The sequence below is a fragment of the Lynx rufus genome, unplaced genomic scaffold, assembly GCF_022079265.1.
Source record: "Lynx rufus isolate CCGP_SWC_20201006 ecotype Redwood Valley unplaced genomic scaffold, mLynRuf1.p SCAF_10, whole genome shotgun sequence".
Taxonomy (NCBI): domain Eukaryota; kingdom Metazoa; phylum Chordata; class Mammalia; order Carnivora; family Felidae; genus Lynx; species Lynx rufus.
In genome coordinates this window covers 42,297,212-42,317,988 of record NW_025814824.1, presented here as the reverse complement: position 1 = coordinate 42,317,988, position 20,777 = coordinate 42,297,212, and the positions used below count along the sequence as shown (strand labels likewise).

The 20,777-nt window shown below is 35.3% G+C and overlaps 1 protein-coding gene across 1 annotated transcript in view; it reads right to left on the bottom strand.

Moving 5' to 3' along the window:
* Window positions 1-20,777, bottom strand: part of CNTLN (centlein) — a 317,305-nt gene that overhangs the window by 111,247 nt on the left and 185,281 nt on the right. The window contains exons 13-14 of the mRNA XM_047064802.1: window positions 10,483-10,583; window positions 1,849-1,940 (exon numbers count right to left, since the gene is read on the bottom strand). Coding sequence (XP_046920758.1) covers window positions 1,849-1,940; window positions 10,483-10,583 — 193 coding nt within the window. The remainder of the gene's footprint in view (window positions 1-1,848; window positions 1,941-10,482; window positions 10,584-20,777) is intronic.

Below are 20,777 nucleotides of genomic sequence, written 5' to 3'. Positions count from 1 at the left end.
ATTTTAACTTAACTGACTCTTTGAAGACCTCATTTCCAAATATAGTCACATGCTTAGATGCTGGTGATTAGGACTTTGACAGGATAACATTGGTTGGGGGACTCAACTCATACCATAATAGTGTGAAATGTTAATATATTATTAAAAAATAATCTTATATGTTTCATTTCTACTATGTAAGTAAATACCGTTTTCAAGTTGTTACTATCTTTTAATCCTATTTTGAATGAGTTTACAATAAGGAAACCCAACTAAAAATGGTTAAATCATGACTCATACAATTACATTAGGTTAATATAAAAAAAAAAGTGGCAAATTAGTATGATCCAATGCAAATAATTCCTGTTGGGTTTTAAAGACTTAAAATGGATTTCTGGATCCACTATGGTAGTAGCCATAGGTGGAAAGAAATAACAGATTTCCTCAGGGTTCCTACCTTAAGATAGTGGTAGATAGTAGTATAGTATTATATAGCCAGAGATAAATTATACAAACCCCAGCAAACAAAAATATTGTTCTGAAACAAAGAAGCTATTCAAACTGTATGACATTCCAGTTGATAATGTGTAATTTCAACTATATATTTACCTTAAGATAAATGAATGTGAGCATTTCTTGTTCTGTATGTTATTGTGGTAACCTGATATGTGTTACTCAGTATTAATGAGATGACAGCCTTTGTTACCTGACATATGGCAAGTGTTAGAAGTATAAGGGATCACATCATCTGTTGTAAATTCCTAGATTTCCTATAAGTCAAGTCACAGATGAAACAAATATAAGTAGCAGCATTAATATTTCTGTTTATATATTTGTGTATTTCCAGCTTTATCTAAGTATCTAGTGTAGCAAATGACAACCAGTTATAGGATGAAAACATTTAAAGAAAATTTTGGGGGTTCCTGAGTGGCTCAGTTGATTAAGCGTCCAACTTTGGCTCGGGTCACGATCTCACCATTCATGAATTCGAGCCCCACATCGGGTTCTGTGCTGACAGCTCAGAGCTTGAAGCCTGCTTCAGATTCTGTGTCTCCTTCTCTCTCTGCCCCTCCCCCACTCACATTCTGTCTGTCTGTCTCTCTCTCTCTCAAAACTAAATAAACACTAAAACAAATTTTTTAAAGAATATTTTCCTTTATAACAATAACAAAGAGGCTAAAATGCAACCAAGCCAACTTAATGGATCTTGATAATAATGTGTTTATATACAAAAATATGAATTAAGTATAAAATTGTAAAGATCAATGTTAATATTTTTAAAGAACATTTTATTATTAATTACAGACATGATGTAAAGTGACTACAGGGTTTATACAAGTGGGTCTATTAAAGCAGGGAGTGCTATCCAAAATTATATGGTCATAAATTTCTATCTAAAATGAGATGGGTCATGTATATTTTTAAGTTTAAAATTAAATGATAAACATGTTACCATTTTACTTTACCGAAGTTAAAACTATGCTCAGTTTTAATCATTTAAATATTTTAAACCTGTATGCCTTTTGAAGTATAACAGAGTCTCATCATGTTCCATTTTAAAGTTAAATTGCTAAATTATAATTAATAAGCACATATAGTATACATTTTTTTAATTTCCATTGTCATTCTCTTCATTTCATCTTTGAGATATTTTTAATCTATGTCAACAGAAGCACAAGTGTTTGCACATTTATTTCACTAACATTGATTTTTTTAACCCATTTTGGCAAGCCAATGATTTTGAATTATGAATTTAAATTAAGGATGCACACAAGGTTTAAGTTCATGAGCCCTCGTTTTAAACTATAATCCTTTATGTTAAAATTCAGATTTAACTTCCTCAGCTCAATATCTTAAAGATTGCACTACCTTCTGCCATGTCTGCTCCGACATTTCTTTCCCATTCTTCTCTGGAGTACTCTTCTTGACCCCATCATCTTCACCATATCCACAGAGTTGTTCTGGTGGAGAATAAATAATATATTATGGTAACTCATATAATGCTGAAACACTGTCCTGTCATTTTAAGGAAAAAGGTTCTGCTTTCTCAATTATGAATACTCTAGCCTATTTTATTGTCAAGTATTTGGCTAGAAACTAAATGGTGACCTTTTCCAAGATTTTCAGTCACATAATTACGTATCTTTGTAGCGTCTTTTTTTCCCCCAGTGTAAGATTTTCAAAGGTACAACAGATCTTCAGGTTAACAATGCTATACTTTTATTCCTATTTTCATTCTTTTGTAGACTATTCCCCCTTTGCCTTAAAAGCAGAATTCACTGCCTTCTTATCTACACAGTCACTACTAGTTTTGTTCTCTGGATCTTGTTCCCTGCCAGGAGGATCAGAGTGATTGCTGAACAAAGCAAACAGTACCCGAATTAGGGTGGACTGAAACTGTAACAGCCCCTACCACCCCCTTTTCTTCAGGTAAAAGATCACACAGTAGGCAGAGTAAACCATAAAAATCTCATTTCCAGGAAAACTGTCACTGTATAACACACAGAAACCCAGATAACAGGTGAAGTTGTTTCTATAAATGATTCCTATATACTGACGATGCATTTGACTACCACAACCTTTCAACCAAGCAAAAATGTACAAGCAAGATATCAAAATTAAAGGAAAAAAATAATCATAAAATTTCAGTTAACACTATTAAAATTTAAATACACTAAAACTTAAATGTTTTCTAATCAGAAAAATTATTGTGACAAATTTAATATTTTATTATTGAATTATTTTTAGGATACAACATTTCTTAAAGAATTAATAGAAGGGCAAAAAGAATACACAAAGCTAAAAGGATGCATATCCGTGTTAGACTGAGGTGATTTTGCTTTAAAGTATGCTTGGCTGCTGTAGGTCAGTGTAAAACTTTGATTTATCAACAAAGGAAAAAGAAAACAATATTATTCTCCGTAGAGTAGAAATCCTCTTGGTATAAACAGTGACTAACAAGTTTGTTAGAGTGAATTAGGCATTTCTTTTGTCTTTGAAACATGACATATCCAATTAAAACTTCTGTACTCATGAAATAAATAGAACACTATCCTAAGGATAATAAAAGCTAGAATAGGTAGAATTTGCCACCTGGGGAATATGTACCTTTACCTTGATAATAATCTGTTGGTTCCCAAGTTTCTCTTTCTAGTCCCCTAACACCATGGTGCTGAATTCATTTACAACACTCTTTCAGCAATATAGAAATAATATGCAAATACAATTCAGCTGTTCAAGTCATTTAAATATCTGCTATAGTTCTAAGTGAAATATTTACTCTTAAAAATAAGAAGAAAATAGTTCTATGCTCAAAGAGCATAGAATGCTAAAAATAGCTAAATAATTCCAATCAAATAAATGCTGAAGACTGATTTAAAAATGAATTGGATTGCTGCTTTGTGCTCCCGTGTGTGCACAAAGTCCACTGGTGGACTGGTTGACCATGCTCACGTGTGGTTTTCTGTCAAAAACTTTAGCTTCTCACCTTCACAGGATTTATAAAGAGTATTCAAATAGCTAAGCCCAGGTGATGGGGAAGAACAAGGAGCCCCCTTTGCCCCTTGATTCTCCTCCCCTTCGAGGATCTCAGGATTTGAGAAATGAACCAAGAGGACCTAGTTAGAAATATGCACTTCTAGTTTTGTCCTATGGTAGATGTATGAGCATGTTTCACCTTGCTGGAGATTTATCTTTAATGTTTTAGTTTAAAAAATTCATTCTGATTTATATTCTTTCCCAGGAGTTTCTTCCCTCTCCACTTTTAACGTTTAATACTGTTTATTCATAATTGTTTAAACTTATCCTATCTTCCATGTTTTTCTCTTCTCTTAATTCTCTTAGATTACATTAACAAATTAAATTCTTCTGCAATGTTTTCTCTTTGTAGATTCTTTTAGCTATTTTATCAAATTATTTTTAAAACTTATTATCATTATGAAGGATTGCAGAATATGACTTAAAATATGCCACTTCAGTATAGTGATTCTTTTGAGCAGTAGGTACTTGAAAAACAGCAAATGCTTTTGGTTAATACTTTCATATCACACTATAGTAGATTATTAGTCAGCAAATGCTTACTCCATCATCCTCTACCTTCATGGGTGGAGTACAGATCTCTACTCCACTGATGTTGAGGTTGGCCATATGAATTACTTTGCCTAAAGGAATGTGGGAATAAATAAGAATGTGCCTGTTATAAGTCTAGAACTTAGGTATTTCTCCTCTCCCCTTGGAAGCTTCCAGTATCTGCTTTGAAAAGAACATGCCAGAGAGTCCCTGCCCCGCTCAGCCTGGGCCCAAGACTGAGACATGTGGAATCATGTGAACTCAGTATGCTTCAGACAAACAACAGAACTGCAGCCTGAAGCACATCTGCCCAGCTGATCTGCAGAAACCATAAACAAGAAAAATCCTGTGTATTGTTGCAAGTCATTGAAATTTTGTGGTCATTTATGCCGTAGCAAAAGCTGTCAGGTACAGAAATTGATAACTATAAGTGAATGCTGCTATAATAAAAATCTAAATTATGTGGCATTGATTTGGGAATGGGTAATGGGTGCCAAAGAATATGTTTCAGAAGGCTGAGAAAATGGTGCTCGTGTTATGCAGTGGCCAACATTTGGCAAAATGCCATTTGACAAAACACAGAAGACAAAAAATGTAGCTAATAAATTTGTAACAGTAAGTGAGGAATATCCAGGGTAGAATGCTGACAGCATGAGTTGGTTGTTACTGGCTGCACTTGACTAGGTTTTAAGAAAAGAACTGAGTTCAGAAAGGAAGCAGCCACAGGCATATAGAAGTGCATACTTTCCATTACTTTCAGGATTGGAAATGAAGGTGTTTCTCACCATATCAAAGGAGCAGCCACTGACACATTGGCAGGATAAAGGCCAAATCTAAGATGTTGATATTGAGACATGGCCTCTGGGTTTGACTGGCATGCCTGTTACTGACAATCTCTGAAAGTAATAATGGGATGCTTAGTAGATCCTTTCAGCTGGACAAAGGACTTCTAGGAAGTTTATGGGTAAGGGCCTAAAAAGTCTAAAAGTGCTCCCCAATCCTCCACAGAAACTCATACAGAGAAGACATATGAATTGTTGGTAGCTGTATTTAATAAAATGACTTATTTTAGCCAAAGAATGTGGATAAAAGTCACAACGTGCCAGTTCTAAATCAAGGCTTAAAAGGCTCTGCATGTTTATACTTGTCCTTTTGTGGCCAAGAAACAGACACGTGAAGCAGAAATAAACTCCACTTGTAGCCTAAAAAAGAGCTGGACCAGATGAGCTGGACCAGATTGTTTCAGCCAATCCACAGACCCACATAACAACAACAACAAAAAATTATATGTGTGTGTGTGTCTGTGTGTGTGTGTGTGTGTGTACACGGACTTGCTATAGTTTCTGAGCTTTCACATTTGTTTGTTTCATCCTTTTATTAATAAACAGCTCTTCAGCTTTCAATGAAAAATACCATAAACAGTGGTTTTATGAACATACTCTTGTATTTGTAAAGATTGAGGATTCCTGCTCCAAGCCTAATCCTATAGGTGATTTCTCAGGCCTGAACATAGGTATTATATGCTTTACCTGGCAGGCCCTTTGAGGGAAAGCTGCCCCCCCCCCCCCCAACCAGACCTGGCACACAGCCAATAGACTGTGGTCCCTGAAGGGAGTTTATAGTCAAGGGCTCAGGTTCCCCCTGCCAACCACATTTTTATGCATGTCTCTGTTCCTGCCTTGCGTACCTCCACTAGGCCTCCAGGTGAACACCTCCTGACTGGCAGCCCTTTGGCTGAGGCCTTCCTCAAGTGCCTCTGTTGAGATGTCCTTATTTGGTTGCTGGGGTGGGGGGTAACCTTAAAGACATTTTTCTTGCATCTGACTCAATACCCAATACTTTTCTTCTCCCAGCCCTCCCTTCCTTTCTCCCCCAAGACTCAGGTCAATAAAAATGCAGGAGACTTTTGCTCAGAGCTCCTTTGGCTGTAAGACAACCTCTCTGTCTGTGCTGATCCATCTGATCCTCAACTAGCAGGCAGTTCCAGGGGGAAGATGGAACAGAGAGAGTTGATGCTTTCTCCACTTTAGCCTCTTGCTTATATAGTAAGTGATTAAAGGCTTGACTGTTACTTTCATTTGGCTTATTATCTTAAATCAGCTACATAGACACCTGGCAGCCCAGATCTCTCCAGCTTCTAACAGAGATATTGTGGGATTGTAGCAGATTCATTACACTATGAATTGTAATTTTCAGTAAAGAGAAATTTAGTGTGATAGGGGCTTAAGGGGCTCGTGCGGGAAGTTAGAGGAGACAGAACTGATTTGAGAGAAAAGGTAATGAGTATTTAAAAAAAACATGCAAAATTTCTGAAATCTTTATAAAAATAGGCAGGGGAAAACAGGTAGCAGGAAATAAGAAAATACACCTGGTACATGGAGAAAGGTTACTATCCCTATAGATTTGAGATTTTAATCCAGGGAAACATGTTCAATGACAATAAAAGTAAGTACCAGAGACACTAGATTTACCTGTCCATGTAGAACAACTAAAACTAGAGAATAAGAGATGAAAAAAATGGTTCTCAGACATTGGGTGTCTAAGACACTGCAAACTAGTCAGCCCTAAGGGCAAACAAATGAAGTGAATCCAATCCTTTTTCCCACTTATTGCCTAGAACACTTCCAGGCTACAGCACAGAAATGGGGCACTAAATGGGTCTGGTATTCTTCCTAAATTGAAGTGACAGATCCCAGAGTCCAGGCAGACCAAGGAAGCTGGACTTTGCAGGATACAGTGCCAAGGAAAAGAAATCTGCTCGGACACAGGGAGAGCTCCGAAGGTCTACTGGGGGTCCCCCTCAAGTCTTCAGCTAAGTACAGATCAGCACAGGCGTGTGTGTAAACAGCCCAAAGAAAGAACCACCTAAAAGGATTAAAGGAAATAATCTCCAAAAGTCACACAGGCCCAAGAATAGTTCATTCTCCCAATAGGAGAGAGTAGAAAAAAAAAAAAGACATGTTATGTATTGTTTTAAAAAAGATAAGAATGACAGGTGAATTCTCACTGAAAACACTTTAAGCCAGAAGATAATAGAGTAAATTTGTTTTTTAGTATCAAAAGAAAAAAAAAAAACCCTGCCAATGCAGAATTCTATACTTAGTGAAAAGATCTTTCAAAAATAAAGACAAAATAAAGGTTGCTTTTTCAGGTATAAAAAAGCTGAAAGAAGTCATCACCAGCAGATGTGCACTATAATAAATATTAAAGGGAGTACTTTAGGAAAACAGAAAATAATATCAACTGTAAGTCTGGATCTACAGGATTCCCAGGAAGGGAATGAAGAGCACCAGAAATAGTTCTTAGTAAAGATAAGAACCACCAGACTGGTGACAGCTAAAGCCAGATATTTAAAATCTCTGAGATCACCCCTTCCAGGACAGGAAACACTCTCCAGCAGGTGGAGTGAAATGGACATTTAACAAAATACAGATTTAAGATCCAGTCTGGAAAAAAACACAATTAAAGAAAGAAAAGAACTTGTCAAAAACCTGAATTTAATAAAATACGAGCTCAGAAAAGAAATAATAAGACATCCAAAATTAGTGGGAATTTGAAGAGTTGTAGATTTAATATAAATACTAGAAAGAACAAAGGAAAGAATATAAATATAATATATAAACTCTCTCTCTCTCCATATATATGGGGAGAGGGAGAGTAAAAGTAAGAGAAAAAGTATGAAGATTACTGACATCCTTAAACTGCAGTATTAAAAATGCAATATGCAAAAACACATTTCCTTGTAATGCAGGAAGATCTTCATTGACAATAATAAATTACATGGATAATCCAAAAATATGATTTAGAACAAAGTATATCAAGACATCTTCTATTTAAGTTTTGGAACATCAGGTTGAAAAAAGTAAAAATTCAGGCATTCACAAAGCAAAAGGAAGTCATATCCAAAGAAAGGAGTGAGGAACTGGAGGAAGGGCAAACCTGACACCTCTCCATAATATATCTCCACAACAAGCTTTCATTCTAAAAATTAATAATACCTAGAAAGTTCTGAGGGGAAAAAAGTGTGACATGATACAATTATACCCAGCCAATTTATCCATTGACTGTAAAAACTGTTGAAACATATTTTCAAACATCTAAGCTCTTACAAATATAGCTACTTTGATCCCTTCTTGAAGTTTCAGTTATATCTGGCGAACCAAAAAAATAAATCATAATAAAGAATTCGTGAATAGAAAGACGATGGTTTTAAAACTGTGATGAGTACTGAGCACATTGCATATAAAAATAAGACTTTAAACCTGGGGAAATTATTGTTGCAATATGTTAAATTATAGACTTTGATAAAATTAAAAGTTTATTTAATGAACAAGACTCAAGCTGTGGGGGAAATAAAATAAAATTTTTTGTTTTTATTTCCATTTTTTAAAATGTTTATTTTTGAGAGAGAGAGAAGAAGCATTGAGTAGGGAAAGGGCAGAGAGACAGGAGGACATAGGATCCAAGCACCAACAGGGCAGAGCCTGATGTGGGGCTCGAACTCATGAACCATGAGAAAAATAAAATGTATTGTAAAAATAACTTGTTTTCATTTTGCATGACAAGATATTAATTTTTAATATGCCCTGAAATTGAAATACATACTTTAAAAAATACAAAGTAATTCATCTTCAATATTTTTAGGATCTTTCTTTTTAATCTTAGAGGGAAGTTCTAGAAATTAACATCTATTGACATAATGAAACATTTACCTAAAGTTCAACAGTTCTTGTATGATTATATCTGTTTCTTTTTATTTGGATTGTTCCAAATAAAGTAATATGTAATTATCTTTAAAAAAAATGTTTATTATTTATCTTTGAGAAAGAGAGACAGAACATAAGCAGGGAAGGAGCAGAGAGAGAGAGGGAGACACAAATCTGAAGCAGGCTCCAGGCTCCTAGCTGTCAGCACAGAGCCTGATGTGGGGCTCGAACTCACGGACCGTGAGATCACAACCTGAGCTAAAGTCAGACACTCAGCCAATTGAGCCACCCAGATGCCCCTATGTAATTATCTTTTTAAAAAATAGCATATATTATGTTTTTCTGTTTGCACAATTTATCTAACTAGTCTTCTTTATATATAAGTATTAAGAGATATTTGATTTGATAATTACTTAAGATTGAAATTTTGATTTTTAAGTGATGGAATTAAGATGTTTTGTCTTCTTTTATTCTTTCTTATTGCTTGAATATTTATAAGTATGCATACTTTTTCCAGAAACAATAAAGTTATTACTTTTTAAAATTTTATTTACTTATTTTGAGACAGAAGGAGATAGAGAGAGAGAGAGAGAGAGAACGAACAGGGGAATGGCAGAGAGAGGGGGACAGAGAATCCAAAGCAGGCTCCGTGTTGACAGCAGAGAGCCTGATGAGGGGCTTGAATTCACAAACTGTGAGATCATGACCTGAGCCGAAGTTGGATGCTTAACCAACTGAGCCACCCAGGCAACCCAATAAAGTTATTTTTAAAAAGTAAACTGAGGATAAAATCTTAGAGAACCCCAAAAGGTAAGGAATAAGTGGAAGGAAATCCCAGTGGAAGAAACAAAGAAAATACAGGCAAGCACAGTATGAAGGTAAAACAAAGGAAAACCAGTGTTTCAGTGGTGTAAAACAGATATCTCAAATGCTGGCTTTGACAAGGCACCAGTGACCTAAGAGCAACTGGAACAACAATAGTAATTGGGACAATAGAAAGATGAGTGGTATATGAAAACTTGTTAAGTATAAATTATTAAATTAATTGTTAATTATAAATTGTCAACACCTAAAAAGTATAGCAGTAACAACAAAGCTGTAGTTAAGTTAAACAAGGAGAAATCCTTCATATCAATCTTATTTACTTTTTTTTTAATGAGATACCACAGTATGGACTGAAGTCATATAGTAAATATAGTTATCTTGATTTTAACAAAGGAACAATACTTCAACTGGAACAGATACATTTGCTCTTACTAATCAGTTTTAGGCTAGTGGTCAATCAGGTGGCAGATCTGCAGACCTCCAAGTTTCTTTTTAACTCTATTATTTTGATTCCAGGACAATAGAGGAGCACTAAATGAGTTCCAGAAAAATGTAATGTCAAACAAAAATATAAATGAATTATTGAGGATAATAACTCTATATAATCTATAAAACTTTGAACAAACATAAATAGTAAAACTTTACTGACGAACCAAAGAATGAACATCTCTTCTCCTTATCAAATATCTCTTTAGAATTTTTAATGAATTATAAAGCTGACTTTTAGGTGTTCTATTTGATTTTCTTGTGAAAGGTAAAAATGTTAATGACATATCAGAAAGTAAAGCAGTGGAAAGAGGGGGAACAAGGATAAGATTCTTACAAGAAATTGAAAATAAAACATCAAGTACTGGATAATTTAAAAATGCCTGCATTAAATATTTAGTCTTACAAAAAAATGTACCTTCTCTTTTCTCTGCCATACATGTGTTCAATTCTCGTATTGTTGCCTTATCAATAGATATACGTACTTTAAGTTTATCCAATTCTTCTTGAAGATTCATCCTATGAAAATTAACAAAATAAATGATTATTTGAAACATGTAAGTTACTGAATAGTGTAGCAAACAGATAAAGGTAGTAAAGATATTTAACAAAATATGAATTAGGCAATAGTAAAAAAAGAAAAAATATATCATTATTAATAAACCCTAACAATTAAAATTGAATTTTAATGAGAATCTGGAAAAAATGTTTTAAGTAAGTGATTTTTAAATTTATCTAAATAAACATGCTAAATACTTAAAAACATAGGCTGTATTTTTAAAAAATGTGTTACCCAATCATTTTTTTTCTAAGATTTTATTTTTAAGTAATATCTACACCCAATGTGGAGCTCAAACTTACAACCCCAAGATCAAGAGGTGCATGCTCTACTTAGTGAGCCAGCCAGGTAATACACTTTGTACCAAACACTTTTTAACAAACGGATATACTATGCAAATCATAATACAAATATTAATACATACACTGAAAGCAAAGTTAGTACATTTCTAGATGCCAAGAAAAGACAAAGAACTCTTACTAGTAAAATGGAATTGAGCTACCATGGTGAGAGACTGGATCAAATACCACCCATGGAGACCTCAGGCCTTCAGACCTGAATGGGGATGGAAGTTTATGCCCAAGGTCCTTCATGGCTGAGAGACAAAACTGGGCTAACTGTAGTAAGCTTGCAAACAAAAATTTTCTGAGTGAAACAGGAATATCTGAGCTTATTTTGTTCCATTAAAACAGGTAAGCCTAGGGGTGCCTGGGTGACTCAGTTGGTTAAATGTCCAACTCTTCTCTTGATATCGGCTCAGGTCATGACATGAATGACAGTCTACATATCACCCCACCCAATAAAGGAGAATGCACAATAAGGAAAATGAAACAACAGAACAATTTAAAATGAGTTTTTATAAAATTAGAGTTTTGAAAATGTTGATAAAAAGGAAAAAGAGGTGACAAACGTTTATTTTAAAAAACATAACTCATTACAAACTAATGAATGTGTTAAATAGCACACAAAGCTAATGAAAGCTGGTAAAATTATAGACAACACAAAGAAACAAAAAGGAGGAAAACAGTAACAATATATAAAGTGTGTTTGAATAAGAACCCCAAAAAGCATCTAATAGAAATTTTCAAGGAGAGAATTGAGAAACAGTGAAATTAATATTCAAAATACAATGGCTGAAAATTGAGAGCTGATGAAAAATGTGAATTAGTAGATTAAGAGAGTATCACAAATTTCAAACAATAAATAAAATTATATTCATGGTTAGAAACTTAGGAACACTGTAGGATACCAAAGAAAAAGACAATCTTAAAATCAACCATATTGAGAAGAAATGTTAATTAACAACTAAAGAACTTTGGAGTGACAACAGACTTCTCACAGAAACAAACAAAAAAAGCAGAAAAAAATAAGTAATATTTTCAACGTTCAAAGGCTTACTACTCATAGATCCTAGATGAAAGAACTATTTCATTTAGGTGGAAAAAGACCCTTCAAAGTCAACATATGAAACAAAATAGGCAGTGATGATTAAAAACATTTGTAAATGTGTACATGGAAGTAAATATTTATCATGTGAAGCCATCATAACAATAGCTAAGTGAAGGTAGAAATAGAATATGGTAGAACTAAAATCTGAAAAATAAAATAAAATAAGATCAAGAGAAGGGTCAGTGTTAAAGTATTCTAAGAACCCTGTGCTGTTGGTGAGGATATAAGTACTAATGAACTTTAGTTTGTCAAATAAACAGTGTATAATTTCAGGGCACCTGGGTGGATCAGTTGGTTGAGCGTCCAACTCTTTTTTTTTTTTTTTTCAACGTTTTATTTTATTTTTGGGACAGAGAGAGACAGAGCATGAACGGGGGAGGGGCAGAGAGAGAGGGAGACACAGAATCGGAAACAGGCTCCAGGCTCTGAGCCATCAGCCCAGAGCCCGACGCGGGGCTCGAACTCACGGACCACGAGATCGTGACCTGGCTGAAGTCGGACGCTTAACCGACTGCGCCACCCAGGCGCCCCGAGCGTCCAACTCTTAATTTCAGCTCAGGTCATGACCTCAGGGTTGTGGGATCGAGCCCCAGGTCAGGCTCCAAGCTGAGTGTGGAGCCTGCTTGGGATTTTCTTTTCCTCTGGCCCTTCTCTGTTTGTGCATGCAGCTAGCTAGCTCTCTCTCTCTCTCTCTCTCTCTCTCTCTCTCTCTCCCTCCCTCAAATAAAAAAATAAATAAATAAAAATTTAAAAATAAAAACCAATTTTTTTTAAGAGATATATAATTTCAAGAAAAAGCATTTAAAGAATGGAAAACATAAAATGTATAAATCAGAAGAAGTCAAAAAAGAAATGAACAACATGTACTCAAATCTAAGGGAAGAAAAGGACTAAAAAATGTTTGTTTATTTATTTTGAGAGAGCACAAGCAGAGGAGGAACAGAGAGAGAATCCCAAGCAGGCTCCATGCTATCAGTGCAGAGCCCAAGGCAGGGCTCAATCTCACAAACCAGGGGATCATGACCTGAGCCAAAATCAAGAGTTGGATGCTCAACTGACTGCATCACCCAGGCGCCCCAAGAAAAGGATTTTTAAAAGGAGCATAAAAAATAAAATACAGACTAAGAAAAAAAAGTAATATTAAAGATAAAGATTGTTATTACATAATGATCAAAGAAATGACTTATTAGGAAGACACAGCAGCTCTAAAATGTTATATATTCAACAATATATTTATAATTTATTATAATTTATATTTTATTTTATTAAAAGATTTAAAATATAACATTAAAAAAATAAATATAATATCTATATATTAAAAATACATTTTACATTTATACTTTATATAACTATTAAAAAAATAGTCCCTGCTTTTCCTCACTAAGATTATTTATTAAAAAATTGATGTTTACAGTTTGATGGGTATACTTACATATTTTTTAATATAAGAACTTTAAAAATTACGATCCTAGGATTACATTTGTAGCTTGTCAGGTAGGTTACAGATTGATGGGAGGGGCACACACACATACACTCATCCACACAGTAATTACTGTACCCCATGTAACTGGAGGAAATCTGTATATGAAACTTATGATTGTTTCTTTCTTTCTTCTTTCTTTCCTTCTTCCTTTCCTTTCCCTTCCCTTCCCTTCCCTTCCCTTCCCTTCCCTTCCCTTCCCTTCCCTTCCCTTTCCTTCCTATTTATCTTTGAGAGAGAGAGAGAGAGAGAGAGAGAGACACCGAGCGCAAGTGGGGCAGGGGCAGAGAGAGAGGGAGACACAGAATCCAAAGCAGGCTCCAGGGTCAGCACTGTCAGCATAGAGCCCAAAACAGGGCTTTGTGACCCACAAAGCACAAGATCATGACCTGAGCCGATGTTGGATGCTCAACCGACTGAGCCACCCAGGTACTCCAATACTATTTATTTCTTTTAAATACTAAAAAGCAACTGATCTACAATGAAAACAAACCATTCAAAAGCCTGAGATAGTTTTAAGAAGGGGTAAACACTTTGTATTAGTTATCTGTATCATTCAAAATAAAAAATGATATTTATATGGGCGCCTGAGTGGATCAGTTGGTTAAGTGCCTGACTCTTGGTTTGGGCTCAGGTCATGATCTCATGGTTTGTGGAATCAAGCCCCATGTTGGGCTCTGCACTGATAGCACAGAACCTGCTTTGGATTCTCTCTCTCCTCTCTCTCTGCCTCTCCCTGCTTGCATGCCTGCTCTATTCAAAATAAATAAATTTTTAAAAATTGGTACCTATATATGGTCATTACCATTTAATTCAGATGTTCAAACTCAACATACTTGATGAAACTATTTGCCCTAAAGAAAGGATTTTGTTTGTTTGTTTGTTTGGTTTTTAGATTTTTTTATTGTAATTCCAGTGTAGTTAACATACAGCGTTATATTAGTTTCAGGTGTACAATATACTGATTCTGCAATTCTATACATTATTCAGTGCTCATCAGGATCAAGTGTACTCTTTAATCCCCATCCTCTATTTCACCCATCCCATGACCCATCTCTCTTCTGGTAACCATCAGTTTGTTCTCTATAGTTAAGTTTTCTTGTTCTGTCTCTCTTTTTTTTTTCCCTTTGCTCATTTGTTTTGTTTCTTAAATTCCACATGAGTGAAATTATATGGTATTTGTCTTTCTCTAACTGACTTATTTCACTTAGCATTATACTCTCTAGTTCTATCCATGTCATTGCAAATGGCAAGATTTTTTAACTTTTATTTTTAACTTTTATTTATTTATTTTGAGACAGAGAGAGGGAGAGAGAGGGGGGTGCTGGGAGGGGCACAGAGAGAGAGGGAGAGAGAGGGAGGGAGGGAGGGAGGGAGGTAGGGAGAGAGAGAGAGAGAGAGAATGAATCCCAAGCAGGCTCTGTACTGTCAGTGGAGAGCCCGATGTGAGGCTTGAACCCACAAACCATGGGATCATGACCTGAGCTGAAGTCAAACGCTTAACCAACTGAACCACCCAGGCCCCCTCATTAGTTGTTTTTTTTTTTTAATTTTTTAAGTTTATTTATTTATTTGAGAGGGAGAGAGAAAGAACAAGCAGTGGAGGGGCAGAGAGAAGGAGAAACAGAATCCCAAGCAGGCTCCACACCATCAGTGCAGAACTGGATGTGGGACTCAAACTCATGAACTGTGAGATCATGACCTGACTTGAGATCAAGAGTCGGACGCTAAACTGACTTTGCCACCCACGCGCACCTTCATTCTTTTTTTTACAGCTGAATAATATTCCATTGTGTGTGTGTATGTACATATAAATATACACACACCAATCCTCTTTGCCCATTCATCTATCAGTGGACACGCTTCCATATCTTGGTTACTGTAAATAATGCTATAATAAACACAGAGGTGCATGTATCACTTTGAATTAGTGTTTTTGTATGTTTTGGGTAAATACCTAGTAGTAATTACTGAATCATATGGTAATTCTATTTTTAACTTTTTGAAGACTTTCCATACTGTTTTCCACACTGGTTGCACCAGTTTGCATTCCTATCAACAGTGCATGAGGGTTACTTTTTCTCCACATCCTCCCCAACACCTGTTGTTTCTTGGGTTTTTGACTTTAGCCATTCTGAAAGGTATCTTATTGTAGTTTTGTTTTGCATTTCCTTGATGATGAGTGATGTTCAGCATCTTTTCATATGTCCACTGGCCATCTGCATGTCTTCTTTGGAGAAATGCCTGTTCATGTCTTCGGCCCATTTTTTATTTGGGTTATTTTTTGGGTGAGTTGTATCAACTCTTTATATATTTTAGATACTAACCCTTTATCAGATAGGTCATTTGCAAATATCTTCTTCCATTCTGTAGGTTGCCTTTTAGTTTTGTTTGTTTCCTTTGCTGTGCAGAAGATTTTTATTTTTATGTAGTCCCAATAGTTTACTTTCACCTTTGTTTCTCTTGCCTCAAGAGACGTACCTAGAAAAATGTTGCTATTGGCTGATGTCACAGTAATTACTGCCAGTGCTCTTTTCGATGATTTTTATGGTTTCAGGTCTCACATTTAGGTTTTTAGTCCATTTTGAGTTTATTTTTGTGTATGGTGTAAGAAATTGGCCCAGTTTTATTCTTTTGCATGTTGCTGCCCTGCTTTCTCTACACCATTTGTTGAAGAGACTGTCTTTTTCCCATTGTATATTCATTCCTCCTTTGTCAAAGATTAATTGACCATATAACTTTGGGTTTATTTCTGGGTTTTCTATTCTATCTATTTCTATTCTATTATGTCTGCATTTTTCTTTCTTAGTAGGTATTTTTTAAGATTACTTATTTATTGGGGCACCTGGGTAGCTCAGTCGGTTAAGCGTCCGACTTCGGCTCAGGTCATGATCTCGCGGTCCGTGAGTTCGAGCCCCGCGTTGGGCTCTGTGCTGACAGCTCAGAGCCTGGAGCCTGTTTCGGATTCTGTGTCTCCCTCTCTCTGACCCTCCCCCGTTCATGCTCTGTCTCTCTCTGTCTCAAAAATAAATAAACGTTAAAAAAAATTTTTAAAAAAAGATTACTTATTTATTGAGAGAGAGAGAGAGAGAGATAATGAGTGGGGGAAGGGCAGAGAGAGAGAAGGGGACAGAGGATCTGAAGTAGGCTTCATGCCAACAGCAGAGAGTCCCATGTGGGGCTTGAACTTCACGCATCACGAGATCATGAACTGATTCGAAGTCAGATGCTTAACCAATTGAGCCGCCCAAGCGCTCCTCTTTTTTTTCTTTTTAAGTAATCTCTACATCCAATGTGAGGCTCAAACCTTAGGACCCAAGATCAAGAGTCACATGATCTACTGACTGAGCCAGCCAGATGCACCAATCTATGTGTCTATTTTTACGCCTCTACCATACTGTTTAGATTGCTATAGCTTTCTAATATAACTGGAAGTCTGGAATTGTGATACTTCCAGTTTTGTTGTTTAAAGAACATAAACTGTTAGTATGACAAAATACATTTAAAGAGAGTAATTTTTATGGTTTTTTTTTTCAGAAAAATCAAATGATTATTCACTAAACACTTAAGATACACTATGTGATCTTTTAGTAAATACTATTAATTCTTTAGGTAATTTTAAAAACATTATATATATTGTGCCTAAAATGTATGAAAATTAAGGTAACAATCAAATTAAAAATACTATATGTATCATACTATGACCTGAATGTTTGTGTTCCTCTAAAATTCATGTTGAAATTCTAACCTCCAAAGATAATGGTGTTAGGAGGTCAGAACTTTGGGATGTTCTTAGGTCATGTGAAACCCTCATGAGTGGGATTAGTGCCTCTAAAAAAGAACCCCCAGAGAGCTCCCTCACCTCTTCAGTCATATAAGGATAAGACAAGATATCTGCAACATGAAAGAAGGCCCTTGCCAGACCATGCTGGCACCCTGATCCAGACTTCCAGCCTCTAGAACTATGAGAAATAAATCTCTGTTGCTTATAAGCTATACAGTCTGCATTATTTTGTAATAGCAGCCAGAATGGACTAAAACAGATGACCTCAAAGAACAAATACCATGTGTATACAGTCTCAAATATATGAAAATAGTTTAAGGTATCAATATTAAAAGTTAATCTCAAGAGTAAGAAAATAAAACTCCAAAATATACTTGCCACTTACATCAGTGAATATCTGCCAACGGACACAAAATATTTTCTCTTAACTAACATTCTTGCTAATTGTACAGTAAAATACAATGACAATACAAGAAAAATATAATTGCTGAAAGATGTAAAAAACACAAATATCTATCAGTGGATGAATGGATGAACACAATATGGTATATACATACCATAGTATTATTCAGCCTTAAAAAGGAAAGAAATTGTGACACATACTACAACATGGAAATACTTGGAAGACATTATGACAAATGAAATAAACCAGACACAAAAAGAAAAACATATGATTCCATTTTCTATAGGATACCTAGAATAGGCAAATTCATAGAGACAAAAGGAGAAAAAGATCAGAGCTGAGAGAAGGGGGAATGGGGAGCTATTATTTAATGGGTACAGTTTCATTTTGAGAAAATGGAAAGTCCTAAACATGGATGGTGGTGGTGGCAGGACAACAATGTGAGCATATTTAATGGGACTTAACTGTACACCTAAAAATGGTTATAATGGTAAGTTTCATGTGATGTAAATTTTGCCACAATAAAAAATATATATCCCCCAATTTAGGTTGGTAACACCGCAAACAAAAGTACAGTAAAACCTGGGTTTGCGAGCATAATTCGTTCCGGAAACATGCTTGTAATCCAAAGCACTTGAATATCAAAGCAAATTTACCCATAAGAAATAATGGAAACTCAGAAGATTCGTTCTACAACCCAAAAATATTCATATAAAAATGATTACAATACTGTCTTATCATACAAAATAATAAAGAAAATACAAAATATAAAGAAAAATAAACAAATTAACCTGCACTTACCTTTGAAAACCTTCATGGTTAGTGTGGGGGAGATAAGAGAGAGGAGGGTTATTGTGTAGGACAACTTTCACTATCACTGATGGAATCACTGCTATCTATTGGCTCAATGGAATCTTTCTCTTTTCGTGCAACTTTAACAAGGAACCTATCCAATGACACTTACTTTTGACTCCTTTTGAGGATTTCACGGAAATGTGACATTGTATTATCATTAAACAGATTCATCGCTCGCACTGCTACAGACTTATTTGGGTGGTGCTTTTTTACAAAATTTTGCACTGTTTCCCACATTTTACACATCGCCTTAATCTTATTTGAAGTGAATGGATCCTTCCACCTTTTTCTCTTCCTCCTCTGCAGACAAGATGCAGACATAGACTTATAAAACCTTGCAATTTCAGCCACTTGCATACCTCGATAGTACTTCTCAATGATCTCCTTCTTAACTTCCATCATAATCATCTTCTTCTTACCGCCTTTCTTTTCAACCTTTTTCTACATGGGAGCCATTGTGTATGTTCGCATGGATGTTGACTACAGTACAGTATTAATAAACTCCTGTCATATACTATATTTAATGTAATTGGCAATAAGGCAGCAGAGGAATGGGTCTACGTCTGCAGGCAGCCTGACCTAGAATGAAGCAAAGCATTCCTAAGCTTACTTTTGTATGGAAAAGCAAAGGACTGTCCATAGGTGCTTTGAAGTGACAAAAAATACACCAGCACCAGTTGTGAACACTTGAAAAACCACTGATTTCTGCCAAACACCGTGGCCTGAGATAGAGCATCAGAGCATGGGAGACAATCACCCCCAATCCCGCAGAGAGAGAGAGAGAAGAACCATTGTCTCAGTTGTGATTATGTGACATTTGGTGTCACGTATTACTCGTATTACAAGACATCAGTCATTTATCAAGTTAAAATTTATTAGAAATGTTTGCTGATCTTATGGATGTTTGCTGATCTTATGCTGATCTTATGGAGCACTCACAGAACAAGTTACTCGCAATCCAAGGTTTTACTGTATATTTTAGCCAGATCCATCTGGCTAAAGACAAAGGGGAAAAATGGAAAGAATCAGGGAAGATGCAAACACAGAAAGGCACAGCAAAGCTTTATCTTCATATCAATCAAATTTGTAATTATATATTTGTGTGTTTATTGATTATTATTTATGTTCTCCAATAAACTGAAGACCTGTGAGGCCAGAATGTTTGTGTTCTGCTCAATATTTTACTTCCAGTGCCCAGCAAATTTATTGAATTAATGACTGAAAGCACCACAATACAAAAGGTCACAGATTCAGTACTATGTAACTAATATTATAAAACTCCATAGTTTAAAAGTCCTTTATTTTTCCACATTTGTTTACTTAGCTATAATAGTTTACTTGCTTCCAGACCCCAGTACTTTAACAGAATCATGAGTGTTTTTAAAGCCTATCTATAGGCCTCAAGTTGCATCATGTATTAGTAACATACTAGAGATCAGGTCGATGAGGGACCCTAGGCTTCGGTGCTCTAACAGCAATGAATTAGGTTGCATGCTGATCTTGTTCTGAAACTTCTCACTCTTACTTATGAAGACTTAATATGTAAATGAGTTTCCTTCCTTATGTATCCAACATCAGTGGCTGAATTTCTTGTCTCCAATTCTCAGTGTTAAAGTAAGTGAGATTCAAAACTTGTTTCCACATAGCCTTGAAATCTATTGCCTTCCAACAGACACTGATAACTTGTACAAGCCTTGATTATACTAATACACCAGAACTCATATTCTCATTTGCACTTGGCTTATGATAGCCTGTACTGTTTGATGTTGAATTGATTTCTCAAGGACTGATACATTTAAATTCTTATCTTATTAATTCATCACATTATAACTTTTACATGTGATCATACAGCCTGTTTGTCAAAGCTGTAATATGGACCAAAGATCTAAGTATGAGTTAAAACGATAAACACATAGTAGAAAACATGGAGGTAAATCTTTATGACCTTGGATTCGGTGATAGCTAGATATGTATATGGGTATGACACCAAAAGCATAAGCAAATAATAGTAATAATAATAATAATCAAGCTTCATAGAATTAAAAACATTTGTATATCAAAGGAAACTATTATGAAAGTAAAAAGACAACCTACAGAATGGGAGAAAATATTTGTAAGTGTCTAGTAACCACAACATGCAAAGAGCTCTTCTAACTCAAAAACAAAAAGAGAACCCAATTTTT